Raw genomic sequence first — 11503 nt, 5'->3', positions numbered from 1 at the left:
TAAATCAATTGGATTAAGCATAAATTGATGGCTTGGTTCAAACTTAAATTTAGAGAAATAATAGCCTATTTATCAAGAGCTCTCCCGAGAAGGTAAAAGACATAAGGGACCATATCTCCTAAATAAGTTAAACCAAACACCCACTAAGCAGTCAAGGGGATCCAGCTCAATTGGTTTAGCAGGGTGCGTGAGTTATTGTAAACTCCTTGACATTGTCTTTGATTTCTATGGATAAAAAAAAAAAACCCACTAAGCAATGATGTCAACAAAAGTTTGGCGAGCTCAAATACTGCCATTGCCCAAGTGGGAAAAAATCCCACGATAACAAACCAGAAGTTGCCCGTCTTAGTTGTCTCATTTGTACAGAATTAAACACTTGGATTCATCAAAAACGTTTCTTCGAAACATGCTTTTATATGCCTATAGTGCTGTAAAGACAAGAAAGAAAGCACGTTATAAGATTCACAGGTGGACCAGCCAGAAATGGCCTCTGAAGAAAAGGATTCCAATCTCACATGCAAACATTAAAATAAAGATAATAACTAATAATAGAAACGAGCAGTCTTACTAGAGGCAATTCAAACCCCAACTTTGTTAATCTTTGAATTGCAATTCCTACATTCCAAGAACAGCAGCAGCACTACCAATCCCCCTATAGCACCTAGCCTACAGGTGAAAAAGATGCATGTAAAAATCTTGATATCATTTTCAGCTGAAAAGAAAGAAATAAAATACAGACAATAAAGAAAGAACAAGCAAGACAAGAACTATTAAAGATAGGTTTGGCTAAAAGCACCAAAGGCACTTTTTAAAGAATAAAAAATGTAAAGATTAAATCAACGACAGTTGTTTATAAGTTCCAAATACATTGCATGCTTTACTTTTTCATTTAATGTTTTTAAGTGTCGATGTCTTAACAAATATCCTTATAGCATGTGTTAATGCAAAATATTTAGCACATATAGCTACCACAAACACACTTAGTAGCAATTCATTGCTGGCTTGCAGGGCTATAGCCAAGTGCAGCTATTTTAGGCATATAGTATATATTATTTAAATAAATACGATTTTTGAAATACTATTCAAAATTAAAACAGTACTCATATTAAAGAATGGGGGAAAAACACCAGAAAATCAAAAGTATTGTTACAGATACAGGAAAGAAAAAACTGGAGAACTGAGGAGGAGGAAGGTAGAGACAAAGGAAGAACAAAGCATCACACCATCACAGGAAAATGAGAATGTTTTGGTTTGGGGCCTTAGTCTTAACTCCTAAGCATGAAAAAGAGAGAAAGAATCGAATCTACAAACAACCTGGAAGAAATCCAACCAAGGAAGATGGAAAATTAACAGAGAAGCAGAAAAATCACTCATTGATATCCGCATATCCCTTATTCACTGGGATATATTCAGTAGAATTTGAGATATAAAGGCCAGATGTTCTAACTGCATAACTGTAAACCAAAATGCAAGATGAAATACAAGTCTATAAAGGATGTCCTAATTTACTATTATGCCCAGATGTGGTAAAACTAAGAAGTATTCCAATGAGAATCGCCCCATAGCCCAGCCGCAAAGCTTGCCTGAATTTGCCATTAAAACACATGGATGCACTCCATCGAAATTAGCTTTGTGTCTGGCATAACAAGGGCAACAAGAAATGAACAACATAAAAAGACAATGGAGGCAGGGCCACAACTCAACACTCAATTTATCAATCAGGACTGAAACCATTTGATCCATAACTCAAATCAGAAATAACCAGACAAGTAAAAATAATCGATAGAAGCCTCTAACAAAAGCTCTAATTCAATTCAAATTTACCAAAATTACATCCAATCAAAGAGTTGTTGACTGTACTAGCACACCTTCAATTAGCAGAGAAACACCCCAAACCTTTAATGAGCTGAAAAAAAATGTCCCTTGCAATATCAAGTATGAGATTGCCACACACCAAAAAAGAACTAACTCGCATATGTGACGGACAATGAAAATTTGTGGCACAAATAATAAAATAGAACATTACGAATTTCAATTTTAAGGTTCCCACTCCACCTGTCTCTCTCTCAACATACTAAGTATTAACTCTACTCCCTCCCCCAACAACAAAGTAGTAATCATAAAAGTTAAAACGAGGCCATATCATTCAGCAGTAACAAGCACAAGCTAGCATATTCAATATAGTTATAGAAGCCCAATTCATCACATATCCAAAAGCTGAAACAGCACAATAAATACAGAACAGCCCCAAACTAATTATTCTGCAATCTCAGGAAACAAAACACAATAACAAAAGCTCCTACAAAGTTCCATTCCATTCTCTGTCGACCAAAATACCACAAGAGAAAGAGAAATCGATTACCGTAGGTACAACACAGCAGTGAGAGGGTTTCATTATTAGCGCTGCCACCATTCACATGCAAAGTAAACCACCAATTCAATCCTTCCACTATCACCCTCTTTCCTCGACTAACAAAAAAAAAAAAAAAAAAAACTATTTAAGTAGTCCTAAATCATGCCAAGTAATCTTCCAAATATTAGAAAATCTTTTAAATTAGACTAAAGTGGTGGACATTAAGTACTCCATCTATTCCTTAAATACTAATTTCATTACTCTAAGGACTACTAAGGAGGGACACAGGGTAATAATAATAGTTTGATGATGAAATTGATGGTTTATTCTATCGCAAGCAAATGAACATAGAATCATCGTGAAATCATTTATTCTCCTCCCTCTCCCGATTCCACTGCTCGATCCTCGCGCGGCGCTCCTCGCTCCCTTCCCTGGCCGGAGGGCTCCCGTGTTGTCTCCTCCGTCCACCGCTGCCGTCCCTCTCCCTGCTCCGCCGCCCTCCACGAGAATCACTCTCCCGTCTCTCCCGGCGGTATCTCGGACTCGCGCTGCGGCTGCGACTCCTGCTCCGGCTGACGCGGTGGTAGGTCCCACTGCCACCGCGGTGGTTGCGGCCGAAGAGTCGCCTCCGTAGATCTCTCCCGATGAGCTTCACATGCATGAAATTACAATACCCGCCGCGGTTGCAGCTATTCTCCTCGAACTGCCGACACGTGGCCTCGCGAAAATCCGTGACGGGGGAGAAATCAGCGATGATTGGGCGTGCGTTGTAGAATCTCCCACGAAGCGCGTGAAGCGCCTTGGCGGCCTGGTCCTCTTCGCGGAACTGAACATAGACGTTGCCGATCATGTGATCGGCGAGGTTGTCGCAGACGTTGAGGCTTTCGATTTCGCCGAATTTGGCGAGCTCGGTGAAGATGTCCTCGTAGAAGTCCTCGAAGTGCTGCTGGATCTTGCGGGGGTCGAGGGTCTGGCCCTGTGGGTCGACGCCGGGGGTGATCATGTCGGGGCGCTGGTACATGTTGGAGAGGAGGAGGGTGGGCGAGATGCTGGGGCGGTTGTGGAGGCGCGAGCACCGATCGCCATGGCGGCACGCGCCGATCTTGAAGTAGAACGGGCAGTTCACGCGGTCCTTCTCCGTGCCGAAGATCGATGCAAGGTGCTCCGCCATGCTGCTGCTGCTGAGAGATGAGATGATAATACGCTATTATGCTCCAATCAGAAACCCTAATTGTAACGGATCGATTATGATGATGATCTTCTTCTATCTGCCAACTAACTACTTTGCATTAATTTATCTTCGACTTTAACGAACCTTCTGTTTTGCACTCCCTTCGCCTTCGCCTGTCCAATTAATTCATTAGTATTTATTTATTATCTTAACATAAACACATTTTGTTTTATTTGATCATTTATTATTGTACTAGTCGTTAGAAAGTTTATGTTTAATGGTGATGGACAAAAGATTTAACACTCAAGTTTAATCCGTAAATGATTTTTAAGATAATTTGTAAAGGCAAGTGTTAGTAATTTTATTTAAATACATAAATTCATAATATTTTTATATTTTTTATAACTTTTTATAATAATTTTTTTTTTTTTACTTTCTTATTAAGTACCGGTAATGATTATTAAGACTCTTTTGTAAAAGTAATCTTATTTAATTTAAAAAGTAATCTTATTCTGAATGTAGAGACTAGAAAGAACAAGCAGCAAATTACTGCAACCAAAATCCCAACTCTCCCCCTTCAGCATCAACCATCTTTATCAGGACTTCTAGAACCAACCTTACTAGCAGTAGTCTCATTTCACCATGGATTCTCAAATGCTCAACTTATTTTAAATTCTTTTAGGAGAAGCATCTAAACTTTAAAATATATTCTTTTGCAATCTTTGAATTTTAAGAGTACTTAAGAATGAAAAACAATATTTATTTTCATTTGATTGAAATTTATTTTTTGAAATTTTTAATAATCCTAATAAAGTATTTAAAAGTGGATATTAAATTTCTTTTATTGCGTTGGTCATGATCCAAAAGTGGATTGACACATGTCTTCAGAGTCATTGTTTCCTCAGCAGAATATACTAAGGAGATAATGAAAACCCATGATGTCACCTTTGCATCAAGGCCTCTCATTCTGGCTGCAGATATACTGTCCTATGGTTCCACAAACATTATTGGATCACCCTATGGAAATTATTGGAGACTGCTGCGAAAAATATGCACAGTGGAGCTTCTCACCTAAAAACGTATCAATTCATTCAAGCCAATAAGAGAAGAAGAGCTCACCAACCTCATCAAAATGATTGATTCTCATAAACCTCACTGAAGCAGTACTTTTATCAATTTATAACATCATCTCAAGAGCTGCGTTTGGCATGACATGCAAAGACCAAGAAGAATTCATATCGGCAGTGAAAGAAGGAGTAACAGTTGCAGGAGGCTTTAACTTAGGGAATCTGTTTCCTTCTGCTAAATGGCTTCAACTTGTTACTGGTTTGAGGCCTAAGATTGAGAGGCTGCATCGACAAATCGATCGGATACTGTTAGACATCATCAATGAACACAGAGAGGCAAAGGCAAAAGCCAAAGAAGGCCAGCAGGGTGAAGCAGAGGAAGATTTGGTAGATGTTCTCCTAAAATTCCAGGATGGTAATGATAGCAAACTGGATATTTGCTTAACTATTAACAATATCAAGGCTATGCTTAATACTCACCGTAAAATATCTCACACATATGCTCTTTGGAGTTGTACACAAACTGACATGTATTATTGGATACCATCTGCTAATCACTTTTGGATTTGGCTCCGGAGAGATAAAATTATAATCACTCATTGGAAAATAAGGGGTTGAGATGTTAACTACTTAATAGTTAGTTGTGCTTGTAATCTCAACTTTTGATTTTTTCAGCTTATCAATTTTGGATTTGGCTCCTGAGAGATGAAATTTAGAGGATAAAGTGTAAAATTGGAATCATTCATTGAAAAATCAATGGTTGAGATTTTAATTACTTAGTAGTTAGTTATACATGTTCTTGTAATCTCAAGTTTTGATTTTTCAGTCAAGAGTTATAAATAATAACTCTCCATTTTATTCTCAAAATTTAACCCCTCACTTTAAAAGGACTAAAGAAGTCAAATTCTTAATTATTTCTTTGGATATCTTTGCATTAACTTAACCTTGTCAATAATTACTATCCAGGACATATTTGGTGCTGGAGGTGAGACAGCAGCAACTGCCATAAATTGGGCAATGGCAAAGATGATTAGGGATCCAAGAGTATTGAAGAAAGCACAAGCTGAAGTGAGAGAAGTATACAATATGAAAGGAAAGGTTGATGAAATTTGCATTGATGAACTCAAATATTTGAAATTAGTTGTCAAAGAGACCCTAAGGTTACACCCACCAGCTCCTCTTTTACTTCCAAGAGCATGTGAGATTGATGGGTATCATATATCAGTCAAAAGTATGGTCATAGTGAATGCTTGGGCAATTGGAAGAGATCCAAAGTACTGGAGTGAAGCAGAGAGGTTTTATCCAGAGAGATTCATTGATAGCTCTATTGACTACAAAGGGGGTAATTTTGAGTACATTCCATTTGGTGCTGGAAGAAGAATATGCCCAGGAAGCACATTTGGTTTGAAAAATGTTGAGTTGGCACTTGCATTTTTGTTGTTTCACTTTGATTGGAAGCTTCCAAATGGAATGAAAAATGAGGACCTGGACATGACTGAACAATCTGGAGTGACTGTTACAAGAAAAGCTGACCTATTCTTGATACATATCACTTTTCGTCCTATCATGGTAAGAAAATTACCATAAAAGCAAAGGCTATATCCTTTGAATTTGTTACTATCCATTTACTACTGAAATAAAGCTTGGTTTATCTTTGTTGATTTTTGAACTGAAGATTAGATGAAACCAAAGTCAGTGTCAATTAAATTAAGAACCTCCATATCTACAAGTTAAATTTAGTTGCAATAAATTGCAAAGTCGCATTGTTAGCTGAAATGGGGAACCAACTGTAAATGAATGTGCCCTGCAAAAGGAAAATGAATATTTAGTTTTTTTTATCGGCAAATGTTAACAGTTAGTCGTTAATTTTTTGTTCCTAGGGGGATTCGAACCCACAACCTCTCCCCCCTCCCTTCTCCCTTCACCACCAAGCCAACATTTTAACCCGAAAAATGAATATGAATATTTTAGTAAGGGTTGAAAGAAGGTTGTGTTGGTGTGAATGACTTCTACTCTCCACTTTGGTGCTTCATATCTCATTAGTCTCATATTCTATTACTCTGCAGCTATTTTATGGTGTCTGGTTCATGATTTTTATATTAAAGAAACCTCACCATTCCCTGTGTTTCTACTTGTGTTTCTCTAATTTCCCTAGTGTTGCTGTCATTACAAAATGATAATGGAAAAATCTGAGAATTAGTACCTTGTTGTGTTATTTGAAATATTCAAATTATTTTTTGTATGCTTAACTTCAACTTTATCCTTCAAGAATATGCTGTTTGAAATTACAATCCAATCCCATTCATCATCTGATTCACCTGCAATCATTGGCAGAGGCCAATTAACTAGCCTGTCCACCAAATTCATGTTTCATTCAGATTTTGGAATGTTCAAATTCATGTTTGAAGAATTTCCAAAAGGGTTTCTTCATTGTTATCATTTTTGTCTTAATTGTCTTTGTCATCATTCATAATCTTGCACATCATGATTAGTATAAAGCTAGGGTCTTCTCATTCTGTGTAAACATACAATTCCAAATTTTAACCAACTTTAAAATCATTTTTAATTTGCTGCCACTTCTCACAACAGGCTTCTTCAAGATACATTTTATGGCTGCTTAACTTAGTTTGCCTACCTGTTTGGCTGTTTCGTTATGTTGTTTATATATACATATTTATGTGTATAACTATCTATTGTTTTTTCCTTCACTCAGCTCACGCACACTGAAGCACAAAGGAGAGGCGGGGAGAGAATTCTATGAAGCATCAGTTCAGTTGATTGGCATAGCTAATAGTGTACACAAACAACTTGTTATGGGTGTTATCATCTTGTAAAGTGAAGTCTTATAAATATGCCTTTGTAACGAAGTTGGTCCTGACATTTTATAAACCTGCAAAACAATAAAATAAGGCCCCTATATATAAGTATTCTAAAATATACACATATTTTGTCTCATTATTATACAACTGTATATTTTTAGTTGAGAAGAGTTACATCATTTAATTGGTTGGTATTTTTATTGATGTGTAAAATGAGAAATATAAAATATCAAATTAAAAATGTAGTCAACAACGAAGTATTTAACAAAATTTATTTTTTCGATTTCGTATTTCATTATGTAGTATAGCGACTGTCAATAGCACAAATAAGAGAAATATAGTTTCCTAGAATTCTTAAATTAATGGAAATGTTTGTTTCTCATGCTTTGATTTTTAAGAAAATAATATTCTCATAAAACAATGTTTCCAAAAAAAAAATTGGTGGGTTACATTTCCCACAATGTTTCATCCCCATATCCTTGGGAAAGAAAGTATTTTCCTTGTACCAAACGCCCCAAGGGTTTCTTCTATTGGGCAAAATAGACTAACAATTTTACAAATGAAAAGAATTGAATTGAGGTAATAATGTTGTCCCACATTACAAATTTCTTAAATTCTCTGTCCAAATATTACTCGTTCATTGTTTTCAACCAATCAAATCAAACAAACCCGAAATTCCAGCACCAACTAGAAAGCACATGTTAAATGCGGTCAAGCTTTCCAGGGGAAAGCTGAGAGCGGGAAACTGTTGAAGAAATGATGGCACACTGCTGCAATAATTCATGGCTGTCATCAAAAGTTCACTGAATTATCTAGGGAGGCTGTTTTGAGGAAAATTGCGTAATGGATTCTTCCTCAGTAGCTCTGTTTCCCTGAAAGGAACAACAATACAGATAATGTGTCAATTCATGAGGACCCTCTTTTTAGAAATTGTCACGTGAATCACGATTAATAAGTACCTTTTCAGTTCCTTGTCGTCCTCTTGCCTTATCTTCAAACTTGAGGACTTACAACCCTCTGCTTTCTTACTTTGTGAACTGTTACCACATGTAAAATAGTTCAGTACTGAATCATTCTTAACATTATTCTTTTCACACAGAAAAAAAAGGTTAAGCTTTTTCTCTTGTAAGGTAAAATGCGTTTAAGTCCCCTCTTGTCTTTTTTTACATGTGATGGATTCGGTCCCTTGTTAGGTCAAAATGAAATACAAGGTGGGGGTCAAGGATAAAATCCACCACATTTCAAAAACAAAAACATGACTAAAACTAATGCTGATCAAATTTCATTTCCAATGATAACTAAAAAGGACAAGTTGTGTACTCTAAAATTTGATGAGAATAAAATTTTCAGGATTACATAGATATAAAAAATTATAAAAATAGTAAATTTGTCACCCCATTTTGTAAGGTAAATTAAGTTTGAAAGAACAAAATTGCGTACAGACAAACTGACAACGGAAAGTGATTCCACTTACTCTTGACATTCTTCATCAACAAACACTGGGATAAAGGCACTTGGAGTAGCCCCTCCAACTCTAGTCCCAGGTCGCTGTGGAACCTGAAATCATTCAGTAACTTGGGCATTAAATGAATGTAGAACACACACACCAAAAGAAAGTACGGTTTTGTAATATGTTATAGTATATGATCAATCATGAAAAGGCAAGCAAAAAAAGAGTGTGAAAATTAGCACCTTATAGGACTTCCACTTGCCAGGAATTGCATTGTTTTCCTTATTTCTGTCAGCTCGAGCTCCAAGTGTGTGCCAAGAGTGCGACGGGTCAGGCTTATGAGGATCAGTATCACCAGTGTCAGCTGAATCTTTATAAATGGAAAGTGGAGCTGCTCGGGTCCTACATGAAGAGAGAACATTTCAAAAATGCCCAGGGAGGAATGTTGCATGAGTTTGGAGTTTACATTTCATATACTTCTCTACAATGCAATACTGTGTAGTGTGCAATTTGAAAAATAAGCATTTTATGATACAAAAATACTAATGAAAAGGAAATGAAGGGAAGAACCACCAGATAACCAACTCCAACAACTAAATAAAGCCAAAGAAACAACCCTGTTACCTATCATTCTTAGCAGAAGGATCACGGTTCGAGTTCAAAATGGACAGCGGTGCACCTGCCACAACAGGGAAGATTGTTCAAAATTCATATTCATGAATTAGAGATTAAAGATATTGCACAAAATAAAGGCCTCACGATTTTCTCCCTTGGCAAGAACAGTTCCAAAGCTACGCGTGGGTGCCAGTTTTTCTACTGAATCCTAGATAGCAAAAGAAAAGTAGATAGATCAATAGATCATATTATAATAAGTATAACAGTTTCAAAGAGGCAATCAATTGGAACACATACATCTATAGCTATAGGCCTTGCCATTGAGCGTGCAAAAAATTGTCTATAAGCAGCCTTCAATTTCTCAATCGGTTGAGCATTCCTGCAAAATGCACCTATCAAATGAGGGATTTGCAAGTTCGCAACACATGAAGGTCATCATGAAAAATATAACATCAAAGTCGTACATGATAGTATACCACCAGAATATGATTATGAACACACACTTGTGAACCACAAACTCCAAAACCATGAAAAGATTTTGAAATGAAGGGGAAATGTAGCAACATAAATCACACAAGAAAAGATTTCCTTCACACAGGCTCCAGGAGATTAGGGTCACTACCTAGATATGCCAAGCTCCAGCATCTGGTTGGCAGCTTTAAACTTGTTCTTAGATTCCAAATGCAAAGCATATGAAATGTAGAAAATGGAATGAGGTTTTCCAATGCCATTTGCATCCAGAAAAGCATAGATAACGTCTGCATCAAAGCAATTATCTGCCTGCAACATTGCTTAAATTGTCAAAAATAATTGAAGTAACCACATTATAATGCATACAAGAGTGTGATAATCCACCCACGTATTCCAGCCACACTTTGAGGTAGCGAAGATCATCCTTATAGCGCTCTGAGTGCCAAAAGGCACGCACACACTGCTCATAAATCACCACCAGCCCCGAACTGTCTCCACCAGGAGGAAAGGCCTCCTGAACCCACTTGATACACCTTCAACATCAATAAAATTAATTAGATAAATAAATAGTAAAACAGTAAGTTCTTAGTTGCTTAATGACTAAATAATCACATATCATATATAAAACACATCAAATGAAACATTCTTAACACTATTTTATTTTATGTTTGCATTTGATTAACGAGAAAATGGGGGGAAAATCACTAAAAAAACAAAATTTCAAAATCTCCCTCGATTGACATTTCCAAATTTTTTTCTCCTCTAATTTTCTCTCCATGCAAACAAATTGTTAGTGTTATACTTATTATTATACTTTTTTTTGGAAGAACTTCTTATTATACTTATTTTTAATAACTACAATAAAACAACTTTGTCACCTTTTTAATTTTAATCATCATTTCAATGCATCTTAAATAATTATAACTACAAGCACTGTTCTGATACTAATGCAGAAATTGCTCTGTAGATCATTCTAATAACTTTTTGTTAAATTTAAGGGATTTGGGCTATTGAATGCATATTTTAAGGGTTCAGAAGGGGCAATTTACTTATGACATGTGGGAAGATTAATTTGCCCATTTTTATTATTTTTTCTGGAAGCAAACAAAAGTGAAATAATTGGGGATGGAAAGAGATATATTTATACTCACTGTATCCAGGGGAGAAGAGGATCGTCACCCTGGTATTCTTGGATGGCTTGAATCAGTTTGCTGCTTCAGGAAAACTCAGAAATGAGATGAAATCACAAAAGAGAATTATTTATGAATGAATGAATGAGAAGAAGGAACCTTCGTTGTTGGACGAGGGATTTCTTGAGTTGGTTATCGGTGTGGGAGTTGAGGGCGTGGTTCAAGAGGTTGACATTGCGTCCTCTCTTGAGCGGCCTCACGTTCTCCTTGAAGGTCTCCCACTCGTTCCCGTTCTTCCGCTTCGACGCCAGAAATTCCGTCTCTGGGTCTATTGTTGTTATCTTCTCCATCTCGGCCTCCGCCATTGTTGTTGCAGTGAATCAATCAATCAAAGGGAAATAGGCTAAGTGGGAGCGGTGTCGGCTTT

At 36.7% G+C, this 11503-nt stretch overlaps 2 protein-coding genes and 1 pseudogene across 2 annotated transcripts; 1 reads left to right on the top strand and 2 right to left on the bottom strand.

Annotated features, from left to right (window-relative positions):
• Positions 1-3704, bottom strand: LOC114403058 (splicing factor U2af small subunit A-like). Its single transcript, XM_028365776.1, has 3 exons — positions 2363-3704; positions 569-666; positions 1-428 (listed from the first exon to the last, which is right to left on the bottom strand). The coding sequence occupies exon 1, from the start codon at positions 3522-3524 to the stop codon at positions 2718-2720; it is 807 nt and encodes a 268-aa protein (XP_028221577.1). The 5' UTR covers positions 3525-3704; the 3' UTR covers positions 1-428; positions 569-666; positions 2363-2717.
• Positions 3705-3977: 273 nt separating this feature from the next.
• LOC114403510 lies at positions 3978-7532 on the top strand (annotated as a pseudogene).
• A 263-nt stretch (positions 7533-7795) lies between these two features.
• LOC114402567 (mitotic spindle checkpoint protein BUBR1-like) lies at positions 7796-11503 on the bottom strand. Its single transcript, XM_028365189.1, has 11 exons — positions 11236-11503; positions 11098-11157; positions 10335-10479; positions 10098-10255; positions 9773-9854; positions 9620-9683; positions 9485-9539; positions 9103-9262; positions 8885-8967; positions 8370-8447; positions 7796-8282 (listed from the first exon to the last, which is right to left on the bottom strand). The coding sequence occupies exons 1-11, from the start codon at positions 11439-11441 to the stop codon at positions 8219-8221; spliced, it is 1155 nt and encodes a 384-aa protein (XP_028220990.1). The 5' UTR covers positions 11442-11503; the 3' UTR covers positions 7796-8218.

The sequence above is a fragment of the Glycine soja genome, chromosome 20 (assembly GCF_004193775.1).
Source record: "Glycine soja cultivar W05 chromosome 20, ASM419377v2, whole genome shotgun sequence".
In the NCBI taxonomy this organism is placed as follows: Eukaryota; Viridiplantae; Streptophyta; class Magnoliopsida; order Fabales; family Fabaceae; genus Glycine; species Glycine soja.
The sequence above is the reverse complement of the archived record's forward strand: the minus strand, read 5'-3'. Positions and strand labels throughout refer to the sequence as shown.

Bases quoted from the DNA above. Each gene is read 5' to 3' on its own strand.
- LOC114403058 (XM_028365776.1), bottom strand. From the start codon at position 3,524: ATGGCGGAGCACCTTGCATCGATCTTCGGCACGGAGAAGGACCGCGTG.
- LOC114402567 (XM_028365189.1), bottom strand. From the start codon at position 11,441: ATGGCGGAGGCCGAGATGGAGAAGATAACAACAATAGACCCAGAGACG. The intron at 10,480-11,097 runs GTGAGTATAAAT...TTGATGTTGAAG, and splicing joins CCTCTTCTCCCCTGGATACA to GTGTATCAAGTGGGTTCAGG. The intron at 9,263-9,484 runs GTAACAGGGTTG...CTCTTCATGTAG, and splicing joins CCTTCTGCTAAGAATGATAG to GACCCGAGCAGCTCCACTTT.